Below are 27,564 nucleotides of genomic sequence, written 5' to 3'. Positions count from 1 at the left end.
AAAAACCAAAAAAAAAAAAAAAAATTTGTTTTTAGTTGAGGAATTGCCATAGTGGTTATACTAGTGTACACACCCACCAAAAATGTAGAAGTGTTCCTTTATCCCTGCAGGATAACGAGCACTTTTATTATTTGATTTCTTGATGATAACCATTCTTTCTGGAGTAAGATAAAATAGCAGTGCTGTTTTAATTTTCATTTCTCTAATGGCCAGAGATGTTCAACATTTTTTCATGTATTTATTGGCCACTTCTTCTGAGAAGTGTCTATTCATTTCAGCTGCCCCTGGGGCTGGGGATTTAGCTCAGAAGCACAGCGCCTGCCAGGCAAGCTCAAGGTCGTGAGTTCGATCCCCGGTACCAGAAAAAAAAAAAAAAAAAAAAAAACATTTCAGCTGCCCATTTTTAACTGGGTCTTTTATTTTGAGGGGGTCTATTTTTTGAGCTCTTTATATATTTTAAATATTAGTCCTTGGGCCGGGGAGATAGCTCAGTGGCACAGTGCCTGCCTTGCAAGCATGGGTCCTGAGTTCGATTCCCAGTACCAAAAATAAATAAATATTAGTCCTCTGTCTGAGTAGATGCCAAACAACTTTCCCGTTCTGTGGGTTGTCTCTTCACTCTGTTGTTTCCTTTGCTGTGTCGAAGCTTTTTAATTTGATCTATTCTATTTGTTGATTCTTAGTGTTATTTCTTGTGCAATGGGGGTTCCATTCAGAAAGTACTTTCCTATGCCTATGACTTCAAGAAATTTACCTGTTTTGTCTTCCTGAAGATTAAGTGTTTCTGTTTTAACATTTACTTCTTAGGCCCATTTTTATTTTAGTTTAGTTCATGATGAGAGATAAGGGTCTAGATTCAATCTTCTGCATGTGGATAGCCAGTTTCCCCAGAACCATTTATTAAAGAGGTTATCTCCCTTCCTAGTTGTGGTTTTGGCCCCTTTGTCAAAGATCAGATAGCTGAATGTGCCTAGGTTGTTTCTACATCCTCTATTCTGTTTCATTGAGCCATAAGACTGTTCTTATGGCAGTACCATACAGTTTTTATCACTGTAATTTTATAATATAACTTGAAGTTTGGAGTTGTGATGCTTTCTGCTTTGCTCTTATTGCCCAGGATTGCTTTTGCTATTCTGGGTATCTTCTAGTTGCAGAAGAATTTCAGGATTGTTTTCTCTAGTTCTGCGAGGAACATTTTTGGTACTTTGATTGGGATTGCATTAAATCTATATACCAGCTTTGGAAGTATGGCCGTTTTGACTATATTGATTCCACCTATCCAGGAAAATAGGATTATAGTTTCATTTTAACCCATTATTTTTACTGTATGGAGTGGATAGGGCAGATTTTGTGTGTGCCCATATGCCATGTTGCTCAGGAGTCCTGCTCCACCCTCTGACTCTGGTCCAGGCCGGCCCATGAGCACGGTCCCAGTGTGTCTAGATAAACCGAGGCTTTGTTTACACTGGTAAGAGTAAGTCTTGGGGCCCTGCTACACTGCCCACACCATCCTCGGCTCCTGGAATGCCAGCCTGAACTCCTTTCTGTCCTTTCAGGCTTGGCAGAAGCACAGTGCTTCCTCGCCCTCCTGCAGCATTTAGAGGAAGGGCATAGAAAGTTCAAGGCACACTGGTGACACAGGCTGAGTAGAAACAACGGCAGGCAAGCAGGGACAATGGCAAACAAACAGGCACCTGCAAACACAGCTGCAGGAGTCCATCCAAAGGGGGCAGCCACTCCTCAGCCCCTGGCAATCGCTGTCATGCAGAACTACAGGCTTAGAGTTCCCAGGTCCCCTTGTTTCCAAGAGATACCAGAAATTCAGATTTTTCTAAGAAATCTGCAGATTACTAAATACAACCTACTCAAGTTTCTTAAAACTGCCTTGCAGGGCTCTAGCTAACAACCTGAGATTTGCAGGATGAAACTGCCAGCTTCTTACATAGGCATCTCATGGGCAGATCAAACTGTGTGTCAACTACAGATTAGCACATTGATTGAAGGGTGTGAATCCACCAGTCTCTGTTTCCAAAAACCATCTGACACCCAGGCATTCTCTTCAGCCACCAATGCATACTGGCAAATCGGAGCATGGAGACCTCAAAGCCCCATCCTTTGAATTTCACAGGGCTGCAGGCCACTCAGAGATCAGAGGTTGGAATGCACATTAAAACAAGGAAGGTAATGTTTAACATCGGTTAAATTAGCCCACAATATGCTGAGTTTAGTAAAACTAATGAGGATGCAAAAAAAAAAAAAAAATCCAACCTTTTCTCATGGAAGGAGGTTAGGACCCGTGCATCAAAGTTCACATCCTATCTCCACCCCTCCTGAGCTCTGTGACTTCAGGCAAGTTACTTAACCCTTCTGAACACTGATGTCAGGATCTTTGGCTGAAAAATGGAGATAATAATACCTACTTCGAAGCAAATAATGATAGTTACATGAGATATGTGAGCCCAAATTGTCTGGCCTGCAGTAATTAATAAATACATATGTGTGCACGAACGTAAGATGCTAATAGCAGTGTAAATTAGTAAAACCATCTTTTAAAGCATTATTACATCAAAGCCCTTTCTTTAACCACTCCTGATCATTTATCCTTAAGAATAAAACTCGAGAGAAAAAAAAAAAAAGAACTATAAACACTAAGTTTTTCAATGTAGTATTATTTATAATAGGAATCTGGAAACAAACAGCCCAGCAATCCAAAGACACTCAGTAGACTTCCATAGCCAATAAATATAATTATAAACAGCACAGCACATGTTACAGCACCAAGCAAATGAAGCAAAATCCGGAATTCTTCCTACAGCCCAGTGACAAGCATGTAAAAATGTGTACTGCAGACATATGGGCAAAGATTTGAACAAGACAGAAAAATTAAAACAGCTGCTAGCTAGGGTGGTGAGATTTAGAGTGATGTTTGTTAAAAGCCTTTTACCAAAGCTATATTATTGTTTTTACAGTAAATAATATAGTGGGAGGGGAGTTGTGGAGCTGAAGAAGATGACAACACAGCTGGCCAACCACAAAACAACTACTGGCCAAGACGCCTGAGCAAAGAGGAGGCAGTGGTGTCAACACAGAGAAGCATGTAATTAAGAGGGGTGGAATGAGGCATCTGCATCTCATCCGCTGGCCTAGGTGAAGTAGTTAGTGGCACCCAGTGCAAAGTGGGCACTCGCTCAGCTCATGACATCTGCTGCTCTCTAAAACACTGGACTGGAAATCAAGAGATTCAAATTTTAATTCTGGGGGCTGGGGATTTAGCTCAGCATCACAGCGCCTGTCTGGCAAGCGGGAGGTCGTGAGTTCGATTCCCAGTGCCGGAAAAAAAAAAAAAAAAAAGAAAAGAAAAACAAATTTTAATTCTGGCTCTGCTATGCACTCTTGTGTAGACTTGGACAAGTGGTTACAAATCTCTAAATCTTCATTTCCTCACTGTAAAAATGGGGATAATTGAAAGCCATCACTCTGAAACCTGGGTTCCTGACCCCCTACAGGTAAGTCCCTTCCCCTCTCTGGGTCTCAGTTTCCCCTGTGTGCACACTAAGAAGACTGCAGCACAGATTCTCTACGGAGTGCCCAAGTTCTGATTTCTTTTATTCTCAGGGGCAAACCACAACTGCTTTTGAGAAGTTAAGAACACCATTAGAATGACAGTTGTCCCTTACTGAGTACTTGCTGTGTGTTAGGCACTGTACTTCACAGACTTTTAATGCATTTATGTGCCATTCCCCACATTTAACCTCAAACACTAAAGGGTTCCGCGGTTCAAGCTTTAGGACTCCTCTCTCTTCCATTCACACTTAATCCCTAAAAATCTAAGGACTAAATCAGGGGTTTTCAACTTCAGCATTACTGATGTTTTGGACTAGATAATTCTTTGTTGTCAGGAGCTGTCTCTGCATTGTGCAATGCTTAGCAGCTCCCTAGCCTCTACCCTGAGATGCCAGTGGCACCCACCACCACCACCCAGTTGTGACAACCAGCATGTCTTCAGACACTGCCAAATGCGTCCTAGGACACAAAATCACCCCCGTTGAGAACCACGAGCATGAAAGATCTCATCTGGTCTCCTGGTTTTAAATAACATCTACACTATCTCTACACTGACAACTTCCAGATTTATTCCTGCAGTCTGAACCCTTCCCTGAACTCCACACTCATACATCTACCTGCCTGATGGATATCTCCACAGGAATGTCTAATGGTATCTCAAAGTCAACATCTCCAACGCAGAGCTCCTGATCTATGACACCCCATCAAACCAGCTCCTGCCACAGTCTGCTACTTCGCAGTAAATGACAACTCCATCCTTCCTGCTGCTGAAGCAAAGCACCTTGGAGCCCTCCTGGACTTTTCTCTATTTTTCTCTCCCTCTTCCCGTAGCCAATCCATCAGCAGATATGGTTAGCTCTACCGTCAAAACAAACCAGAATCTGACCATTTTTCACCCCTGTTGTCACCGCCACTTCCACTCTGCTCCCAGCCACCGCTATCTCCCAATCAGATCTGGCCTCCCCTCTGGCACCCTGGTCCTCCTGGAATCTGTTCTCCACAGTGGGGCCGGATGAATACAAGTAGGCGCTGTGTTCTCCTGCTCTCCAATCCTCCAGCTCGCTTGCCTGTGGGTCTCTCATCCCCAGTCCAAAACTGAGCCTCTCTCCTGCCACCTCCCTCAGGCACTAGGCCAGTTACAGGGGCTCCTGGAGCTCCGGCCTCCAGGCCTTTGTGCTCAGACTGCCTGAAAGGCTCTTTCCCCGGCAATCCTTGCTCCCCAGCCTGGCTCAGTGCCTCATCTCCACAGCTCTGCTCAAATCTCAAATCTCAATTTTCAGTAGGATAGTCCCTTGAGTTTTCCCAATCTTTTTGTTTGTTTCTTTGTTTTGTTGTTTTTGTTTTGTTTTGTTGGAACTGGGGATTGAACCTAGGGCCTTCACACTAAGCTACATCCCCACCCCCTTTTATTTTTTTATTTTTAGACTCACTAAGTCCTTACATTGCCCAAGCTGGGTTTAAACTTCTGATCCTTCTGCCTCAGCCTCCGGGAGTGCTAGGATTACAGGTGTGCACCACAACACCCAGGTCCTTGGACCTTTTTAACACAACAATCCCCAAACCATAGCGTTGCACGCCTCTAATTCCAGCACTTGGAAAGTTTGAGGTCAGCCTGGGTGACGTACGGTAGTGAGACACTATCTCACAGTACAAAACAAAAAACCCACATTCTACTCCGGCCTCTCTGATGTAGTCTTCCTCACAGCACTGACCACCATCTGACAGACTACACAGTCCACTTGTTTACTTATTTATCACTTGTCTCCTCCTGCCAGAATATGAGCTCGTAGCAGTTTCATGATGAATTCACATGTTTGGCAGCCTATATCCGTCTTGGGTACAGTCATATATTCCCAATAACTATAACAGTACCTGGCATATAATAGGTACTCAGTAAATATTTGTTGCATGAATCTTTCAAACTAATCCTAGATTGTAAAGATTATTACCATTGCCCATTTTATAAAACAAGGGGATGGAAGCTCTGACAGTTTAAGTAACCTGATCTATATCCCTCAGCAAGAAGATAATTCCCCGGGGGAGGGGGCAACCCACCACTCAGGAGTCTCCCAAAGTCCACTGGATTTTAAATGGTTCACAAATGGGCTTTTAAAAATACTGACTGCAAGGACCAGGGATGTAGCTCAGCGGCACAGCGCCTGCCTAGCAAGCATGAGGTCATGAGTTCAATTCCTGGTACTAAAAAAATAAAAATAAATAAATAAAAATACTGATTGCAAAAAATGAATAATTCTTGATCTTAACCTCACAACTTATCCAAAATAGTTTATGTACTTAAATGTAAAAGTATAACACTTTTAGAGAAGAAAAACAAAAAACCAGGAGAAAATCTTTGGGAATATGGCTAGGCAAGGAATTCTTAAACTTGCCACCAAAACCACACTTCATAATAGGGAAATTTGATGAATATGACTTTATTAAAATTAGAAGTGGCTGCTTTATGACAGCATGTCAAAAAGATGAAAAGACTATATGCACTGGAGCACATATAAATTGTACATGCATTAAAGGGCTGGTATCTAGAACACATAAAAACCCTCAAAACTCAACCCTAAAAAAAAGAAATACTGTTAGAAACTAGGCAAAGACCTCAACAGACAATTAATTGAAGAAGAAACACAGATGGCAAAGACTATGTGCAAAGATGTTTAGCATTACCAGGCAATAAAGAAATGCAAATTAAGACCATGATGGGATATTACTTATATATCTTTCAGAATAGCTAAAATAAAAAATAGTGACCGTACCAAAAAGTGGCAAGAATGCAGAAATCTAAACATCCACAATTTGTGGTAAGAATGTAAAATGATACAGTTATTCTGATAAAGTCTGCAACTACCTTATAACTCATCTATTGCACTCTGGGCCACTTATCCCAGAAACATGAAAATTCATGCAAAAACCTGTCTACTAATGTTCATAGTCTTTACTTCTAATGGCCAAAAACTGGAACCAATCCAGATATCCTTCCAACAAGTGAACAGTTAGACTCCTTCAATAAGAAGGAATGAAATTTTTCTTTTTTGGTTTTTTTCCGATACCGGGAATCAAACTCACAACCTCATACTTGCCGGGCAGGCGCTGTGCCACTGAGCTAAATCCCCAGCCCCGGGAATGAAATAGTGATACAGACATGCAATAACTTGGATGAATCTACAGAGTAGTAAGCTGAATTAAAAAAAAAAAAAAAAAAAAAAAAAGGCAACCCCACTAGCAATGTAATTCAATGGGGAAAAGAACAGTATTTCAACAGTAATGAGATAACTGGATATCCACATGCAAATAAACGAAAGTGCACTCCTAACTCACACCGTGTACAAAAATTAACTCAAAATTCATCAAGGACCTAAATGTGAGAGCTAAAACTACAAAACTCTCAGGAAAAATACACGGAAATGAATTCTCATGACTTCAGATTAGGGAATGGTTTCTTAGATATGATATCAAAAGTACAAACAACAAAGAAAAATTGATAAATTGAGCTTCATCAAAATAGAAATCCTTCGCAAGGCATGGTGATGCATGCTTGTAATCCCAGCATTAGGAGGTTGAGGTAGGAGGATCAGGAGCTTGAGGCTACCAAGGCTACATAGTGAGTTTAAGGTCACCCTGTACCACACAGTGGGATCCTAACTTTAAAAAAAAAAAAAAAAAAGGAAAACCTTTGTACTTCAAAGGGCACCATCAAGAACAGGAAAAGACAACCCACATAAAGGGAGAAAATATTTGCAAAGATATCTAGTAAGGGTCTAGTAAACTCCAACACATGTAAACTCTTACATGCTATAGTAAAAGGACAACCCAATTTAAAATGAGGATAAAATTCAATAGATATTTCAACAAAGAAGATACATGAATGACCAAAAAGTACATAAAAAAATGTTCCATATCGTTAGCCACCAGAGAAATGCAAATCAAAATCAGAATAGGACACCATTTCATGCCCCCTGGGCCAATATTAGTCAGAAGACAGATTATATGTTGGTGAGCAAGTAGAGAAATTGGGACCCTTATTTTCTGCTGATGAGAACGTAAAATGGCCAGATACATGAATGAATATGGAATATGAATATCCATAGAAATGCTGTTCAAAACACTCCAAAACTATAAACACATCAAGTGTCCATCAACTAATAAGTGGATAAAATTTGTACAATGCAATTATTATTTGGCAAAAAAAGGAAATGGAATGGTGAGACATACTACAACATGGATAAAGCTTGAAGACATCATGTTAAACATACATTGCAGCAAGAATGTAAAACAAAGCCAGGCATGGTGGCGCATGTCTGTATTCCCAGCACTCGGGAGGCTGAGGCAGGAGGATCATTGCGAGTTCAATACCAGCCTGGGCTACAAAGTGAGTTCAAGGCCAGCCTGAACTGCATAATGAGACTCCGTCTCAAAAAAGACAAAAAAAAAAAAAAAAAGAAAGAAAGAAAAAGAACATAAAACAATATGGCCATTCTGATAAAGGCTGTAACTACCATACGACTCAGCAATTGAACTCTTGGCTAGAATTTACCATACACTTTTACTTTATGGTGTTTAGTTGTTGTAGTTTATCTAGATAACATAAAGAAGAATTAAGAATACAGACTCTGGAGACAGCCAGCCAGTTCCATTTCTGACACTTACTAGTCGTGTGCCAGTCACTTAATGTCTCTGTACTTTAGTCACCTCATCTGTAAAATGGGTATAACCATAGTATCTCTACCATGGTGTTGTGGTAAGTTTTATTTTATTTTTTGTTTCTTTGGGTTTTTTTGTTTTGGGAGGTTTTGGAGATTTTATGTGTGGTTTTTTGTTTATTTGTGTGTTTTCTGGTTTTTGTGGAGGTTTGGGGGGATTGCAATACTGGGAATTGAACCTGGGGCCTTTGCATTCAGCTGTATCCCCAGGCCTTTTTAAATTTTTTATCTTGAGATAGAGTCTCACTAAATTTTCTCACTAGAATTTTCAGTCTTCTTGCCTCAGCCTCCCAGAGTGCTGGCATTATAGCACACCTGGCCCATGTTTTAAATCAACAGATGGGGGGGGCACATATGTTCAAGAGACTAACACAAAGTATTAGCTACAACTATCTTTACCACAACAAAGGTTGAGTAAAAATAACTTTTAGAAGCACAGATCCAGGCCATACTATCTCTTGGAATGGGCCCTTCCGCTCCTCCACTGCCCTGAACCTGTACTGGCTGTCCAGATACCGAAGCAGGAGGCAGCAGCGGCACTCACCTGCGCACTTCGTGCGGCTGAGGAGTGGTGGCCCAGGGCGGCCAGTGCCCCCGTCCCCAGGGCGGGTGAGCAGCACGCTGATCTCGTACTCGGTGTCGGGGTCCAGGTGCCACAGCTTGTACGTCTGCAGGCTGACGGCGTGCACCTCAGCCCAGGGGCCACGCGCCATGCGGTACTCGATCTCCTTGCGCACAATCGGCCCGTCGCCGATGATGGAATTGGTGTTGAGCTGGATGATGAGATAGGTGGGGCCCGCACGCAGCAGCTGTGGGGGCGCGATGGGAGTGGGGGGCTCTGTGAGGAGAAGGAAAGAGAAAGAGCCAACCGATGCGCTGAGATCTGGGGCCTCAGCTCCATACCCCCCACACACCCACATCCCCAAGATTCCTCCCGGTCCTCCCAGACTCCTAGTTGCCACCGGGGCCTCGCTCAGATCCACACTCCAGCCTCCACTAAATCCCCAAGCCTCAATGGACATCTGGCTACGGAGGCTGACCCGCCTCGCCATTCCTGCTTGCCCCTGGAGGTCGCCCAAGTCCTGACTCCCGCCTCCCGAGGATGAAGGTACAACAACGCCAGTCAACACCTGGAAGGCACAGCCAGACCCACCTCACCTAGCTTTCATTTGGCTCCGCCCCCATCAGCCCCGCCCCTCACCCAGGCCACAACCCCGGCCCTGCTCCCTCGCTCCACCCTCCCCGCAGGCCCACTGACTGCTGATTCCAATGGACCAGCCTGGGCCGGCCCCAACCTCCTCCGGCCAGGCCCCACCTGACTTTACCCGCCCCTCCGCCGGCCCGGCCCGTGTCCGCCCCTGCCCGCTCGCTGACCCTTGACGATGAGCTCAGCGAAGTTGGAAACACCGGCGCCGCGCGGCGCCTGGGACACGCAGCGGTACAGGTCCTGCTCGGCGCGGCCCACGGCGGCCAGCGTGAAAGTGGCCAGGAAGCGCCGATGGCTGATGTGACGCACAGTGGCCGCGGGCACCAGCGTCCCGCTCTGCCTCTGTGGGGGCAAGAGGGGTCAGAAGGTCAAGGGCGCCACGGAAAGAGGGACCCTGGGCCAGGATGGGGGGTCATTGTTCTGGCCCCACTCGCCTTCCCCTACCACTCAGAAAATGGGGGTTCCTGGAACTGTGCTCTGCCCTGAAGTGATGGGGGTCCCACAAGGGCAGAGCAAAGCCTGGGGCTGAAGGAAGGACTTCGGCCTCAAGAAGCTCACACACACCCCCGCCCCTAATCCCTGGCTTCGCTCTCCTCACCTGGAGGAGGAAGCGCTCTGCCTCTGCTGCTCGTCCTGCCGCCATGCACTGGAACGATGCATTCTGCCCGGCGTTGACCTCCACGTCGCCCAGGCGGGAGAAGTGCGGGGCCTTTGCTGGGGAAATGGGAGTCCTGGCATGAGCTGAGCCTGAGACCCCTGCACGCAGGGGCAGCGCATCCCACACCCCTCACCCCAGCACCCGCAGTGGGCCAGGACTCACCACAGGGGTAGCTGAGCAGCAGGATGTCATCTAGGCCCATGTAGCCCCTGTGGTCTGGGGAGATGAGGGCCTCAAACAGCACCTGGGGAAGGCAGGAGGGCCCTTGTCATACTGACATCCTTCCAGCCCTGCCTGGGGAGGTTGCCCACAAGAGTCCCCTTTCAGGGGGTTCCCAGCCCCATCTTCAACAGCCCAGCTTACACTGACCCACCCTACCAAGCCAGCTGCTTCGAGGCAGCTTTCAGCATGCAAAGAGAGCAAGGTCAAGAAAAGGCCTTAAAGGGGCTGGGGATTTAGCTCAGCGGCAAAAGCGCCTGCCTGGCAAGCGCAAGGTCGTGAGTTCGATTCCCGGTACCAGAGAAAAACCAAAAAAAAAAAAAAAGAAAAGGCCTTAAAGCATCAAGCTCTTCCCAACCAGACAGGTTTGCAGGTGGCAGTGTTCCAACCCTCCCCTGACCTCAGCTATAGGCTATTCCATTAACAATGACTTCTGGTGCTAAAGCTAGACTAATCCAAACCAGCTTCAACCTTGACCACAGATCAACTCCTAATACTAAAAACAGACTAATTCTGACCTAGTCTGAGCTCAAGTTGGTATCCCTCTGCCCTCACCCCCAGGCACAGGCTGACCACAGGCTGAACCCAGCCCACCTGATATTCATTGGGCCAGAAGGTACTGACAGCCAGCTCGGCCTGGTGCCACTGACGGCCCTGGGATCCGGTCATATTCCAGACGGCACTGCCCAGGGGACCCCCATTAACACGCACATAGACACCCAGGGTGCCGGTGCTGTGCCCATCCCGGCTGTATAGGAAGTAGCTGAACTGCACACAGTGGGTGTCATTCTCACTCAGGCTCTGGAAGATGACATGCGCCCGCTGGCCTGGGGCATGCTGTGAAGCGTTGACCATCAAGTAGGCACCTAGAGAAAGAGGAGAAAGACAAGGACCTGAGGGGAGGGGCAGGGGCAGAAACAAAGGACTGTGGGCATTTGGGCACACCAGGACTCAGGGGTTTACACTCTGCATTCTGGTCCCAGCTCTGACCACTGGGTAGGTCCCTCCCCTCTGCAGCATGTTGCCTAAGGGAGAACGCTGAAGCTGCAGAAAACACACAAACGTGGCCTTCTAAAAACCCACCGTGGCTCCTTACCATCTGCAGGTCACAGTCCAAGCCCGCGCCCTACCCGAGACGTAGCTTTCAGGGCTCCGTGCCACTCTTGAAGGCAGGTAATTCATCTCAGAAGTCAAGAGACTGGCACATGACGGGCCTCCTGAGGAGGCCTCAGCCTCCTCCCCTCCACATCCCACACTGTGCTTCCCTCAGGCCCTGGATCATTCATAAAGTACCGTCTGTCTCCCCACCAGCCTGCAGGCTCTGCTGGGCCCCTGCAGCGCTCAGAACCCAAGCTGAATGAATATGTGGGACAGAGACTGAATGAATGGATTTGCCTCCCTTCCAGCCCCCACTTGGAGTTTCCTGGGACACAAACTCTTGGTTTCCAGCACGGAGAAAGCTTGAGGATCCAGACTGTATGCTTTTGGGAGGCAGGGGGAGGGGAATGACAAGGATTCCAAAGGATCTGGCTGGGGATGGCAGCTTCCCATCTGGGGGGAGAGGCCCCAGCAGCTGCCCGGGGGAGGCCCACAGCCACCTAGCACCACCTCCTCCCTGGCTTGGCTGCCAGCCAACACAAGCACACTCGGATCTCCTCCAGGAGGGCTCCCCAGGGTCTGGCTGGAAGGAATCTCATTCATCTCTGTGAGTCAAAAGCCTGCAGACGCAGCTCAGAATCAGCCCTGGCAGGGTAGTAAACAAAACTCCAGGTCCCTATCTCCACCCAGGAAGGGCCACCTCCTAGCCCTGGTACTGTGGTGTCTGTGAGCAGCTCCCCTTCGGATCTGACTCTGCCTTCTTCCACTTCCCCCCTCTTCCTCGGCATCCCTCTCCTCTCCTTCATCCCCTCCCTTTGCCACCACGGCTCTCCCTACTCCTCTCTCCTGTTCTCCCTGCAGAATGTGAATCTCCATCCTCTGTGCCAGCACCACCAGCACACTGTCCCCAGACTGTGAGCACCAGCAGGACAGGGCCTGCACACCGCTCACTGCTCTTGGGAATCTAGCCCCGGGCCCACATCCACCTCCAAGCTGCTCACTCCCCTTTCTCCCTGGGCACGGCTCTGCTTGAGAGAGAGAAAGCGAGGCAGAGGCCATGTGACTGAATCCAAAGCTACTCTCTTCTGCCTGAAAGCCAAGCATGTGTCAGGCTGCACAGGGCCCTGGGAATGCGGAGAGGCCCACCAAAGGTCCCTGCTGTGGGGCACTTCTCAGAGCCTTCTCAGGCGAATCAGACGGTGACACAGCTACTGCAGAGGTCTCTGGGAGCCGAAGGGCCTGGAGAGGCAGGTCTGCCCCAGGTCAGAGGCAGGCTGGCCCAATCACAGAAAGGGGATAGGGGCAGGGCAAGCATAGGGGACAAGTCTGCAGAGGCCATCTTTCAGGCCAGGTCATGAAGGGCCTCTCTCCTATTAGCTTCAAATCCTGGCCCACCACTGAGACCTCTGGGCCCCTCTCCTGCCCTTGAGAACAGGTGCCTTCTCAGCCACTCTGTGACACGCCATGAGCTGAGTAGTAGAAGCCCTGGGCCACTTCTACGACAGGGTAAAGGGTACGGGTCTTTCAGCTGTCCACTTTTGGAGTTCCCTCAGAAAGCCCATTTTGTTCTTATACTATCTGTGTCCTGCGACACAGGTCTTACCAAAAATAAAGTTAATTTGGCCTCCAACCATCTTATCCTCTTCTGAATTTCCAGTTGATTCTGCACCCAGTGAAGAGGGCTACTAGTAAGTGAGGCCCCTCAGTGTCCCTAATAAGGGCAACTGACCCCCGTGCTCTGCCCTTTATGGGCATATCTAGTGGTCCTGTGAAATGGGTTACTGTTCTCCCCACTTCACAGTTAAAATAATGACGGCTTGGAGAAGTTAAGTGACATGTCCAAGGTCACAGAGCTGGTAAGATGATGAGCCGGGATTTGAACCCATGTCTTCATGCCTGTGGAATGGGCACTACAGGAGTCACCATCTGAGCAGGAGGCTGGTACTGTACCAGAAGCTACATCATTAGTCTCCTGACTCCCAGCCCAGTGCTCAAAATGCCCAAAATGTCCCATCCTGAGGTAGGGGAAGCAAAGCACAAGTTGGGGAGGTCGTGGAACTCCCAGAATGAAGGCAGAGGAACATCCAACCCCACTTTCCCTGTTTGCCTACATCTACCAGTCTGGGAAGGAGCAGGACTCAGACACTCTCAGGGAGAACTGAGGAAGACCTGCTGGGGGTGGGGTGGACCCTGAGCCAGGCTTGAAAGGAGATCACTGGGGAGTAGGTTCCCAGCTGTAAGGGCCTTTGATGACTTGAACTTGCACCCATTCCACAAGGGAAGCTACTTGTTAGGCACTATTAGGCAGAGTTCAGAGAGCTACACACCTAGTGTCGTGTTTGTTATTACAGACAAGGCCGAGAGAGGCTGAGTAAGGTGCCTGAGGTCACCATGCAGGCAGGTAGGACTGCCCCTAAAAGGAGATGACGGGAATGCAGATGGAGAAAAGGCTCACCGTGGGGCAGATCCGCAGGGACTCGGGTGCCAGGGTGGATCCGCACTTGCTCCCACTGGAAGTCATCATACTGAGCCTGGCTGTACTCGCAGGGCACCGCTGGGTCACTTGCCTCTTCGAAGGTGCAGCCAGCTGTGAGGACAGGGCTGGTTACCCTGGGCTAAGGCAGGGTTGTGGCCACAAGGCTCCCCCTATGTTCACCACTGCCCACTCCCTCTACCCAGACACACCTTCTTCCCTCCTCTTCACTGCTTCTGCCCACCAGCAAAACTCCCGCCTCCATCCTCTCCTTCTCCCAAGGTCCCTCCCTGCACTGTCCCCCTCAACGACCTTTTGTACAGTCCCAGTACTTCCCAGACCCGCACCATCACATGATCACCCACCAAAACTCTCCTTGATAAAAACTAGTTATTATTATTATTATTTCATTGTTTTGTAACCTCACAACAACCCTATGAGATCAGAACTAGAATTATTCCCCAAATTACGGATGAAGAAAGTAAGACCCAAAAAGGCTGAGGGACTTTCTCAACGGTCACACCAGTGACAGAGACGGGGTCTGAACGGAGATCTCTTGACTGCACCTGAGTGTTCCACCGTCCTCACCGTACCAGGCAGGGTAGGCCCAGACCCTGCAGAATGCTGAACGCTATAAGCTAGCCCAATAGTATCTCCATAAAGATACCAACAGTCACTGTTGGGGACCACGAATTATAAACTGACGTAGTATCTGTCCAAAGCTCTCCCCACATGGCCTGTCTCGTGGGCTGGTTCTGGAATGCAGAAATCACCTTCTTCTCCGGCGATAAGATTTGGGATGTGGGGCTGGATCTTGGCTTGTTCCCTTTATGATGTTAAACTTGCCATTCTACCACAGCCTCTAGGCTCTCCCAGGAAAACCACCCTACTCCCTTCCCCACACTGGCTAATAAATAGTGGCTAGCTCCGAGTGTCTTTGTCTCTACCCATCCTGAGGCACTGACTTCCCAACCGCCCCCCATGCATTACTAAATTTGTCTCTGTTTCTTATTTCATCCTTTCCCAGTACCCCTCATACAGGCAGTTGAGGATCTTGGCTAGGTCCCCCATAAGTCACCACCAGTCATCTCAAGCTTGTGACAAGCCCAGCATGATGCTAAGCACCAAGGGCAGACAGTGGCTGAAGCCTCGCCTTCCAAGTCGGGCACCACTATTCCTACTTGATGGACATCAAGGGGATTCAGTCATTGCCCGAGTCAATCAATCTAGGTCTCTTCTGGCAGGAACTGACATGTAAAAGCACCACCCTGTGTGGTTTGCACACTGGGTGACTAGAACAAGAAAATTTCCATGATTCAGAACCAGTATTAACAATTTAAATGAGAAAGGGAATAGGGTGGGAAGATTGGGATGGATGTGGGTACTATAGTTGGTAATAAGGTCCATGTAGCTTAACTAGCTCATCACGTGACTTCACTTTTAGGAGGCTCTGTGTTTTGCTATTGCAGCAGCTTGTTTATGGGGTTATGTGGGTTACATGAAGTGGCCAGGGACTAAGGAGCTCGCCACCACTGAGGTCTCCCTTTGCTCTTCTTGGACACCACCCAAATGTAGAATGGTAAGATGTGCGCATGAGGCTGGCACCAAACAGATTTGATGAAGTAACAGCTGAGGCCAGCCTCTAGAGGGGCTCTTTGCCTCTTTGTTTGAAAAGCCTTGGTCAGCATTATTCCCTATGTCCTGTGGGAGGCATGTTTTAACCCCATCTGTGCTGGGAGGGCCTCAGAAAAAAGAGCCGCAGTACAGCACAAAAAGAGGAATGGTCAGGGAGGAGGTAGATAGCTAACTTCAGCCTGGGTGGGGCCTGACCCTAGGGGTCTCAGCCAATCTCTGATCACAGGGATTGCAGACAGGGAAAGTCCAGGATCTAGAGCCTAGATGGGGCTCAGGTCCTTCCCGACCCTTAACTAGAACAAGGCAGCTGACCAGGATGTCTCACCAGGGCCCTGGGGCCAGCCTGACAGCGACAGCTCCTTGGCTTCCTCCTATCCCTTCTGAGTCAACCCAGTGACCTGCCAGGACTCGCTGACCCACTGACCTTCTCAAACTGATGCCCAGACTGAGGTCTCTGCTCAAAGCAACCCCAGACCATCTCACCTCAGCCAGAGAAACCCCCAAACTAACCATCTCCCCCAACCGACTGACCCAAGTTGGTGACCCTCAGTTGGAGACCTTCTAGCAGCTCCCAGCTCATTACCCCTTGTCAGAGAGACCCAACTCATCCAGATGACCCCCAGACTACCCAACGTCAGCCAAAATGACCATCAGACTAACTGATCCCAGACCAGCTAACTCCAGCCTGAGAGAGTCCTGACCTCTGCCAAAGGCCCCTGTAACTGACCAAGAATGGCGGCTTTAGTCTGTGCATGTGTCTATGCTGGAGGAGTCAGGGGAATCCCAGCTATCCAAGTCAGACTTAGTTTCTTCCCAGGCTAGCAACCAAGGAAGACTTCTCAGGATGACTGATCCCATCCAGAGTGACCCCTTAGCCTCTCCCTGATCTACAGCTGTCCCCAGTCCTGGGTCTCTGGCCAGGCCCAGTTCCAGCTCCAGCCTCTAGAGGTAACCAGGCTTCCCAAGCAGAGGCCAGTCCACCTCCCGAGGCTCACCCAGTGAGGGGAATATCAGCTCTTATAGCACTGGGAAAGACCCTGTCGCTTCCAACCTGGACAGCTCAGAGGCCAGGAGCCCCAAAGCCATTCCCAGCTCTTGCTAGAGACCCACCTCTGGAGGCTGCTAGCCTGGGAAGAAACTAAGTCTGACTTTGATAGCTGGGATTCCCCTGACTCCTCCAACCAGACAGACACAAACCAACACCACAACACTACCACCAGGGGGCACCAGTTACCACCATGACGCCCTTCCAGAGTACCTCAGAAGGTGGCTACTGTTATCAGTTTTGCAGATGGCAACTCAGGCACTGAGACAGGCCGCTGCTTACCCTGGGTGACACAATTACAATGTAGAGAAGCTCAGATTTAAACCCTCTCTCTTTATTCAAGGAGACAAAGCATAAACAAAATAAGGCCCTGGTATGCTGTTGGCCACAAACGCTAATTCAGTGTCATGCACAAGACATTTTTTCCTCGTCAGAACAGTGCAGTTCCCAGGGTGGCAATATTAGAGACATAAGATGATTAAGACTCCACCTTGCTTTCAGGGACCTCCCAGTCTGAGTGAGGGTGACAGGTCCAGGCTACAAGAGGGGAGAGAGCTGGATGCAGGGCTCCCTGAAGAAAGTGGAGTCTGAGCTAAGGACAGGGGTCACTCCAGCCAGCAGAGATGGGTGGGAGGACAGGCAGGCAGGGACAAGGGTGGCAGGGGTAAAGGAAGACAATGGGTAAACACAGTTCACCCCCAGCACAGAGAGGAGCCCAGACCAGCTGAGGCAATGGGAGATGAGATTAGGCTGAGTCTGATCATGAAGGGCCTCAAATGCAGGGTAAGGAGTTTGGCCTGAAGTGCAGAAAAGTGCCTGGTTTCTGATGAAATGAGTGATACAGCCTATAAGCCCTGAGTAGGACAGGTGGTGCCTCACAGGATCAGGGAGGAGCTCAGAACCAAGCCACCAAGGGGTGAGAGTCAGACTCTGAACTGGTGAGGACAGAGGCCTCAAATCCCCATCCTGGGTGCAACAGCACACACCCCAATCACACTCAGAGAGGTGCATATCACACACACACAACAGCACACTCAGACGCTCACACACACACACACACACACTTTATTTCCCCAGCCAATCCAAGTCCTGAGGGTATGTCTAAGTCAGCCTGTGAATAGGGAGAAGACCGGGCCTTCCTTAGACACCCCATCATGGAGGAGGACTCCCCAAAAGAGTAGGCTGAGTCAACCCAAGACCCCACCAGCTCCCCCAGCCCCAGTTCAAACTGGCCCAGCTACATTCTTCAGCTAATCTCCCCAATCTGGCTGGCGGTTGCCTCAGCAACTGTCAGCCACAATTTGGGAAGGCAGGGGATGGCTTATCCACATCCGGCTGGCTGGCTCTGGACAGTGTGATGTCAGGGGCACAGCAAACTGAAGGAGGGTGAGAGGGGTGTTCTGGTGGGAGGGTCTTCATACCTCCACGTACATGTTCCATATATGGATGTGACTGCATGTGTGCACACACCTGTGAGAGTAACATGACACATCAGGAGGCAGGAGACCTGGATCTTATTCTTGCGGCTCTCCTAAACCCCTCTGTGACCTCAGGTAGGTGACGTGCCCTCTCTGAACCCCTGCTTCTTCACCTATGAAATAAGAATGGGGCTGTCTTGATTCCAATCACGATATACGTATACACCATATATGTGAACAAGAATAACTGAGGCAGGGAGAGGCCCACTCGGGGAAGAAGTGTATGAGGCAAGGCAGGTGCTGTGAGATTTGGGTGTGTGGATTACAGCTCGGAGCAGAAGTGTTTGACCATAGTCAGCGGTACGCATGTGCAGGGGAGGGAGGTTTTGCATGTGCACGCATGTATCCATGCGTGTGAGCACTACAAGCTCTGTGCGCTAGATCTTCTTCACTCCAGAATGGCATCCTGGGCTCACTGAACCTGCAGCCACCATCAGTGTTGTCTGAAGTCTCTGGGTAAACCGACCCTGTTTGCAGTGAGATTCTCATTCCCCTTGGTTGGTCAACAGAACATCCAATTCCCAAGGGCAGGCCCAGGAGAAACAAAACTTCTCCCAACAGATTGCAAAAGCCAGAGGTGGGATCACACCTAACCCTATGCACAGACTCAATCCTGACCTGGGGAACCCAGACACAATCCGGGTGACAATGCTGGCCTATTTCACCTTCCCTATTCTAGGCAGCCCAATGCTCTCCTGGGCTCCCCGGCCCAAGTGCAGCTCCATCGTCAGCCTGTGTAACCCCTAGCTCCTCCCTTCCAGAAGTCAGGAATTGTCTCTCATGCCTTGGAACCCCATCCCCAAGCCCTGTATTCAGTAGATAACCAACAGCACCAGACTTATGGACTCCATGAGCCCAGGTAGTGTGCCCTTGACCAGCTGCACCCCGCTCAAAGACCATGACAAGCTGAGGTGCCTGGAGCCCACCTCACCACTTCCCTTGTCTAGGTTAGCACATCCAGACTGAGGCCAGAGCCCCCAAAGCTGCCAACCAGAGCCCCAACTAACTGATGAGCAGCTAGTTACAGGAAGGCTGGCAACAAGATCACCTTCTAACCACCCACAACTGCAAGCAGGGAGATCGCCCAGGCCAGGCCACAGGCAGAGAAAGCTGAGCTGGCACCACCCACAGGAGCCAACACAGAGCCTGACGATGCCAACATCTTACCGTCTCCATCAAGGACGGAAGGAAGCCAACTGCAACAAGAGGGCTCACACCAGACCCCTCCCCACGTCCTGGTCTAGGATATACCTCAAATCCCAGTGTTAGCTGCAGGGCAGTAAGGGGAAAGCACAGGCTGGGAGTAGACGCCATACAGAGGTGAAGAACCCAGTGGAGGGCCTTGCTGTGTGGAGGAACAGAGGGCAGAGAGTAAGCAGATCTGCTGTAGGGCACAGTTGTGGGTAGAGGGGCATAGGATATGCACAAACCCATGCAGTGGGAAAGTCTGCACTTCATAAAGGTTCCATGAAGAGAAGGTTGTACACTACCACAAAGTGGTGTGCTGAGCGGGTAGTGCAGCAGCTTCCCACTGTATAGACAGAATCCAGTTGTACGTTGCAAGAGGCCAAAGCACACCATGTGCACAGCGCCCAGTATAGACACCTGTACAGTATGGAGGAGCCGGTCGGTCCTGATGAAGCACAGAAGTGCCACATTCACAGTGGAAACCCTTGCTGCATGATGGATGTGCAGAGGAACACTGGGTGGTGAGTAAGCCTTACTAGTCCTTCTCCCTCTCCAGACGCTACCACAGGGCCTGCACAGAGCAGGAGCTCCGTGCACCCAGGTATGTGCAGCGCAGGCAGGCAGAACAGCACAGTTATAAGGAAGGGAAGGATGCAGTGCCATATAGAATCAGCTCCTAGATGTTAGCAATCCGGTTCTGGACAGAAGCTCAGTACAGTTTTTTTTTTTCTCAGTACAGTCTTGAGGAGCACAGTAGGTACAGAGACAAGGGACAGGTAGGAAGTGGCACAAAAATGAAGTGCAATGAAGTGTCTTCTAGCCATAAAAGAAGAATGACATCATGTCATTTGCAGGAAAATGGATGGAATTGGAGATCATCATGTGAAGTGAGTAAATCAGACTCAGAAAGACCAGCGGCACATTTTCTTTCATCTGTAGGATCTGAGAGAGGGAGGGAAGGAGGGATGGGAAGGTGCGGAGAGAATGAACATGAAAGTAGAAGGAAGACTATTATTAAAGAAGAGGAAGGGCCGGCGTTGTGGTGCACACCTGTAATCCCAGCACTCGGGAGGCTGAGGCAGGAGGATTGCTGAGTGTTCAAGGCCCGCCTGGGCTACAAAGTGAGTTCAAGACCAACCTGTACTACAGGGCGAGACCCTGTCTCAAAAAGACAAAAAATAAAATAAAATAAAATAAAATAATGAAGAAAAGGAAAGGAACAAGGGGGCAGGGAAGGGAAGGGGAAAAAAGTAATGAGGGTAGAAGTAATCAAAGTATGTTACATGCATATATGAAACAGCCAAAATGAAACAAATTAACTTACGTAACAAATAGTCACTAATTTCAAAAAACATGACGTGCAGTGAAGATGACAGGTAGAACACTGGGTTCCGTTCAGAGCTCTGGGCCTGCAAATTCAGTACAGTGCATCCATCCCTACAGCAAGCAGACAGAATGCAAAGGCAGAGGTGCTCAGAGTAATCCCGTGCAGTGCACAGATGCAACGCTTCATACTGTGCTGTGGTGCTACCCACAAAAACCCAGCCCAGTCCTGAAGCCCAACAAAGTAGCCCCAAGCTACAGTGCAGGTACAGACTCCCTGAGGTGGGGTAGGGGTGCACTGCAGTGAGGACTTAGATGCTGCCCACCTGGGGCTGCCAACAGAAACCTGCAAAGGACAGCAACCCACCCCTGGTGGTAATATAAACAGCAAAAGGCTGAGACACCACAGGGGGCAGTGTTATAGCAGCTGTAGAGCAATGTAAGGGCTAGGCCAGAAGGCGCCCATCCAGTTGCAGTGCAGTGAAGCCATGGGACAGAAATGCTGAATGAGGCAAAGGTACACTGGTCTCATAAGATGCAACAGTGCAGGGCAGATGAGCTGCCCCTAGAAACAGGAACTATGTGCCCAGTGTAGAGCAAATGCACACTGCAGAAACGCATGAGGACAGAGCTGCAGGGGCAGTAGCATGCCATCTATCGGAGTGTGGTTACGCAATGCAAGGTGCTATGGTCCAAGGCCAGGGGAGTCCACATGCCCAATGCAATATGGGCTGCCCAGCAGGGCACTGCAATGTGGAACAGGACTGGCCTACTGTGCAAATATGCAGTGTGGCTGTAGCACCACGGGGTGGGGGCAGGGGGTGCAGAAACAGGAGAATCCACCTCCTAATGCAACCCTGACTTCTACAGCACAGAAGAGAGCTGCAAAGAGACAAGTAGCAGGACAGCTGCAAGATGGAAGCCCAGCACAATGGGACAATGTGGAGGTGGAACATACAGGAACTCAGGAGAAACCTCCCCACCCACCCAATGCAGCACAGAATCCACTGCAGTCAGGCGGTCCAGGACTGAGACGCAACGCACTACAGGGATTCTGGGTCCCAGAATCCGAGATCGCACACACCCCAGCAGGCCGTAGCTGTGATGCAGTGCAGTTTCGTAGTGTAAAGCAATGACGTGGCATACTGCAAAGTGCTACGGGAAGGGCTGATGTCTCCCTGGGATAAGTTGGCAGCAAAAGGAGTCCAGACTCCTGGAAAACTCTGTGTATATGGAGCTGCTGGCTCACCCCCTAGGTTGGGAGCCCAGGCCTCACATGTCCTGTGGGCTTCCTTCCCACCTTGACCCCCACCTACCAACCTCTTCCACCCCAGTGACTTTCCAAGGGCACAGGATGAAGCCACTGTCACCCATGGGGCAGGCAGTCCAGAACTGAACACATTGTCCAGGTATTTATATCTGAGCAGGGCCCCAGCATGTTGGCAGGCAAACAATGAATTGGGATTCTGCTGAAAATCTTTTGGACAATTAAAGCTCATCCCCTGGCTCCCAGCCCAGTGCAGGGCAGTGTGGGGCAGGACAGGGAGACAGAGAGGGAGACCTCCTGGATTAGACCCTGGCACAGGAAGTGAGATGAACAGGAAGGAGATATACAAGGAGAGCCAGACCCAACCAAACTGGCGAGTCACACTTTCCCCTACCTCCCCACCACTGTCACCTCCTCCCAGGCCTGGACTTCCTCAGAAGCCAAGAACAAACTTTCCTGAACACACAGGAGGTCTATACATAATCATACACACACTCCATAACAGTAACACTTAACATGATGCTTATGATGCTAGGACCTGCTCTAGACTAGATACATATAAACACGTGGCTCACAACAGCCCATAAAGTGTGTTCTGTTATCATCCTCACTATGCGAACACCATAAGGCCCAGAGAGGTCAGCACCTGACCAAGTGTCACATAGCTAGGAGTGGTGGACCCAGGATTAGAATCCACATGTTTTGGTGCAGGAGGCAATGCTGTGGATCAGCACACTCTAGGAACAAGCATACTTACTTACATATACTACCACAGGGATACACACACAACCACAAGGATCCACAAACACACACTAACAAATCACAAGGATATACAAGCGCATTCTGAGCAACATCCTTCCCATCTCAGCTAAGATCCACCTAGCCTATCCAGATAAGCTTCTGACCCCTCCCAGCTGTCCTCTCTTACCCCCCAACTGCCCCCCACTCTCAGTTGTTCTCCCAACACCACCTGCCCCCTCACTGCCAGCTGCCCCATTCCCCAGATTTATGTCTATCATCAGCTATCTCCCGGTCCCCAACTGTCCCCAGTTCCCAGCTGTCACCCCCACCCCGGTACAATCTTGCCCATCAGATACCCGCAACAACATCCCTTTCTGCTACCCCTATCCCAATCTTTCTCTCAGCTTTTGTCCCCAAACTCTCAAATCTCAGCAATGCCCCCCAAGCCCATTTTCTCCATATCCCATTGATCGACCACTAGGTACTGGGGTCTGCACCTTGGGAATGTGCCCAAGCCCTCCCAAGTCATCCAGTAGCAGCATCTATTAAGTTCACCACATCCAGGGTCCTCCCCCAGCCATTCCCAGCAATGGCAACCCTGCCTGGGGCCACACCTGGAAGTATACTGCCCCACCCAATCCTGCCCTCCAGGGCCCCAGGACCTCCCTTCCCTCCAAGCCCTCTCTCTGCGCAAAGATTCAGAACACTGCACTTAGCGGACACCTGCTCCAAACACAGCCCTGGAGACCAGAGAGGACAATGACCAAGGGTACTCAGGAGGCTCCTGGCCTTATAGGGAAAGGAGAAAGTAAGGGTCCTGTGGTCATTCAAGCATTAAGGGAGAAATCTAATCACTGCCTCAATCTGACCAACTGCCTCAGGAGAAGCTGCAAAGGCTTCATTGCGCAAGGATGATGGAGCTGGATGGAGAAAGGAGGAGGCAGCTTGGCAGAAGGCGCAACACGGGCAAAGGCAGAGAGGTGTGAAAGGGCCTGGCAGGCTCCAGCGTCCTGGGTCATCAGGCAGAGAAGCAGGAGTGGGCTCAGGAGAGGATTGGCAGAATGTGAGGCTGTCTCTGAAAAACCAGCTGATCACGCAGGGTCTCATCTGCCTGTGAGCGTTAGGGCCTGGCCCGGGTGCTGGGAAGCCTTCTGCTTCTGTTTGGGGCAAGCACATGGCAGCACCCTGTACCTACAGGATGGCAGCACCTTGTGTCTACAGGGCATTCTGGTCACAAGTGATGGAAGCACTACTAAGCCAGAGGCTGAGGACAGAAAAAGTACAAAGGAGTAGCTTCACCAGTCCAGGTGAGAACTAATGAGTCACCAGCACTAAGGACCACTAACTGAGGGTCCATCCAGACCAGCTCCACTCCCTGGGGACCTCAGGCCTCACCTCCCACCCCACACACAGCCAGCACTGCCACAGAACTCTCCGCCCAGGTGGAAATGTCCTCCACCTGTGTGGACCAGTGTGATGACAGCCATTAACAACATGTAAACATGTGACTCCTGAGGACTTGAAATCTGGCTAGTGCAGCTGAGGGATTAAATTTTTACTTTAATCACATTTAACTAATTTAAATTCAATAGCCACATATGACTCAGAAGCCATCACATTGCAGAGTGCAAGTAGAGATAGATTTCCATCCATGGAGAAAGTGTCATCAGAGAAGACAGCTCTGGACAGACAAGCCACAGAGACCCAGAACCAGGATGTGCCCACCTGCACTGTGCCATCCCCTGCACACCCCGATCCTCCTACACCCAGGATGGACTCCTCACCCCAGAAACAGAGGCACTGCCACCCAGACAGCTCTTCACTGACTTCAGGAAGGGGACATTCAGCTCTCCATACACCGTTAGCCCTCCACACGACCCTCAGGCTCCCCAGTTAACGCCTCCCTCCTCTAAAGAGACCCGGCCACACCAGGGTGACCAGAAGGTTCGACACTCCAACAGGCTACCCATACCTGCTGTGTCCCAAGCCCCAGTCACACACACACGCCTCCCATGGCTGCCCTGGTGCGAGCATCACACCCACGCACCTCCACGGGCCTCTGCCATCCCCACCTGCAAGAAGCACCGCAGGATGCAGCTCTCCTCCCTTCCTCCCTGCTCCTAAGCAGTCAGGACCAAGGCTGGGACCTGCCCAGCCCAAGATCTGAGGCTGAGGCTTTCCGGAGGGTCTGGCCCTCACAGGCTCCTCTCTCCCCTCCCCCTCCTCCTCCTCTGACGCTCATGCTGACCGTTGGGACTCAAAGCCTCACCAACGGCCCAGGCCTCCTCACAAAGGGCTGAGCCTGGAGACTGGACAGGCCCTTGCGGCAGCTGGGGGTGGGGCAGAGGCCAGGGGAGGCAGGGCAGGGAGATGGGGGTGTTGGGGGAGGGGTCTGGCAGCAGGGGACTTCTCCCTTCAGTCTCTGCCAGAGACTTAACTCCTCAACTCACAGCTCCCAGAGGACGCTTTCAACATGGACTTTTCACAACACGACACCATCCCCCAGCAGAATTTTCCAGATTCTTGGAGGGAAAACCTGTTCCTTTCATCTCTACTTTCAGTGGAGTCCATGCGCCCCCATCTGGCATTTCCCCGCTCCCAGCTTGACCCACTTGACTTCATTCATTCTTTCTCAGCACATACATTTACTTAGGTTGCGCGGCCCAGGCCTCCAGGGGTGTCCGGGTCCCTTTCCTCACAGAACTTACAACCCGTTACAGGAGACAAGACTGACAAACTGTAATTACGATAATTATAATGCTGTGTAAAATCCAAGCAACCTCCACCCTCCCCTTCCTGGGCTAGGACAGGAAATAACCAGGGAAGGTTGCAGGGAGGAGGTGAGGTCTAAGCCGAGAGCTGACAGTTGCAGGGCTCACCTGGGAAGAGGTGTAGCTGGAGAGTCCTGGGGAGAAAGCACTGGGAAGAGCAGATAGATGGTGGGCAGGGGGCATTCGGGGGCTGTGTTGAGTATGTGAGGCCAGAGGCTCACAGAACAAGGTGGGGCTGGACAGGCAGGTGGGGGCTTGAGCAAGCCACAGGGCCCAGCCAAAGGGCAGAAACCTTAAAGCGACAGGGAGTTTTCAAAGGGTGTTAAGCCAGCATTTCAAACATGCATTTTAGGAAGATCCCAGGCACTGGAAGGACAAGGCTGAGCCTTCCTGCAGGTGAAAGGTGGCTGAGGACTGAGAGGGGAGGACAGATGAGAGGGACCTGAGAGGGGGCAGGGGGAAGAGACATCAGCATGCAGGCTGGAGGAGGGAAGGGGCAGGGGGGAGCACAAATCGCCCCCTGGAATTCAAGCTAACCCAGCCCTGCGTGGAAAGGCCTCCTCACAGCCCAGTTTGGCTGGTGACAGCATGGAAGGACCCAACAAGCAGGGTGCCCATCCTGGATTCTCCCTGCCACCAGAGCTAGGCAGGAGGCTGTCCACAAGCTCGGCACCCCCACCCTGGCCACTCTTCTTGCTCCCTGCCAAGCCCCCGCCCCCAGCCCCAAGGAGAAGGTGCGCTGCCAGGACAAGCCTTTATTGCCCAACCTGAAACCACTGGGCAGCCTCTCCCTCATTCCTGCTGTCCACAGCTCCAACCACCACAAGGACAAAGAGCTGGCACACCGTGGAACAAGTCACTGCCGGGTAGATGTAACTGAGAGACATCATACAGCAGCCCCCTTCAGGGCAGCCAGCCCAAGAGGCAAGCAAGGAACAGGGCTGACTGTCCCCCAGCAGAAAGAGCCCCCGCCGCTCTGAATTATGCTGGTAACTTTAGAAGTGACTTGCTCAAGCTCACAGTGGCAAGGAGCCTGGAGGACAGAGGTGGAATTCGAACCTAGGTCCCTGTGGCTTCAAACCACAGCCCCTGGAGCTTTGTAACAACCTGCAGGTTTGTCTTTTGTTCGGTCTGCTAAGCAACCACAAGCCGTCATTAATAAGGCCCCGGGTCAAATGAGGAAACCCAGGGGTTAGGAAAGGAAGTGACTTGCTCTGGGTCTCATTCCCAAACCTTGGTTCCTGACAGGCCCCAGGGCCAGGAATTGGGGCCCTTGAGCCTTCTGGAATGTAGGTGATTTGGGCTGAGGGCAGCGTAGGATTGAGGGAGCACAGTATACTTGAGGGTTAACTATTGGGGGCGGTGGTAGGAGCAAAACTGCCGCAGGGCATTTGGGAGGAGGAGTTGGGGAGAACCGGGTCGTCTTGGCCGCTCTCTCAGGTACCAAGAGGTCAAAGCTAAAGCTGCTGGAGGTGGTTATAGAGTTGCAAGGCGAGGCCCCGACACGGAGCCAGCGGCCGGGGCGACCTGGAACCCAGGGAGCTCGGCCGAGACGCTCCAGCGGCGAGGGAGGGCCATGAACTCGATCCCGGGGCCCGCCGCCAGGAAGTCTCTCCAGGGGGCCGAGGCGGACCGGCGCGTGTCTCGGCTGCGATCCCGCCGGGCGTCTCCCCGTTACTCCGTGCAGGGCGGCGGGAGTCGGGAGAGGGGGGCCCAGGAGAAAAGAGGCCCGGGAGAGGGCAGGCCCGGGAGAGCGTAGTCCCGGGAGAAGCCCGGCGCGACTCAGATAAAGGGGCGAGGCCTCAAGGGAGCTGTGGTACAGCCGCACGCACGCACAAACACACCCCGACACACGGTCCACCGCACACACTAAGGCGCGCACACGAACACAGACACAAGCTCTGGATACACACAGACACGCAATCACACACATCCTGCCCCCCCCCATAGACATCAGACTCAGAAACGCACCCAGAGAACGCGATCACAACGCGACAGAGCGCGGAGACACACACATACGTACACACACACACACACACACACACACACACACACACGGCTGGCCTGGCCAGCGCGGAAGCCGCAGAAAGTTGCGGGACAGACCCAGGGAGCGTCTCGGGGGACCCCGGCACCAGCGGAGCCTCCGGAGCGCGCTGGAGGGGACGCCTTTCCGCGCCCGGACGCC

The 27,564-nt window shown here is 50.7% G+C and overlaps 1 protein-coding gene across 6 annotated transcripts in view; it reads right to left on the bottom strand.

Moving 5' to 3' along the window:
• The window catches only part of Ptpru (protein tyrosine phosphatase, receptor type, U), a 72,997-nt gene that overhangs the window by 44,038 nt on the left and 1,395 nt on the right, over positions 1 to 27,564 (bottom strand). For 4 of the 6 annotated variants that reach the window (XM_005394989.2, XM_005394992.2, XM_013519598.1 and 1 more), the window contains exons 2-7: positions 13,914 to 14,045; positions 10,955 to 11,226; positions 10,304 to 10,385; positions 10,082 to 10,197; positions 9,651 to 9,825; positions 8,821 to 9,114 (exon numbers count right to left, since the gene is read on the bottom strand). In XM_005394989.2, the coding sequence (XP_005395046.1) occupies positions 8,821 to 9,114; positions 9,651 to 9,825; positions 10,082 to 10,197; positions 10,304 to 10,385; positions 10,955 to 11,226; positions 13,914 to 14,045 (1,071 nt within the window). Of the gene's footprint in view, positions 1 to 8,820; positions 9,115 to 9,650; positions 9,826 to 10,081; positions 10,198 to 10,303; positions 10,386 to 10,954; positions 11,227 to 13,913; positions 14,046 to 18,081; positions 19,069 to 24,655; positions 24,705 to 27,564 lie in introns of those variants that run through there. The other 2 variants (XM_013519600.1, XM_013519599.1) reach the window with 2 other exon arrangements.

The sequence above is a fragment of the Chinchilla lanigera genome, unplaced genomic scaffold (assembly GCF_000276665.1).
Source record: "Chinchilla lanigera isolate Chin_1 unplaced genomic scaffold, ChiLan1.0 scaffold00051, whole genome shotgun sequence".
In the NCBI taxonomy this organism is placed as follows: Eukaryota; Metazoa; Chordata; class Mammalia; order Rodentia; family Chinchillidae; genus Chinchilla; species Chinchilla lanigera.
The sequence above is the reverse complement of the archived record's forward strand: the minus strand, read 5'-3'. Positions and strand labels throughout refer to the sequence as shown.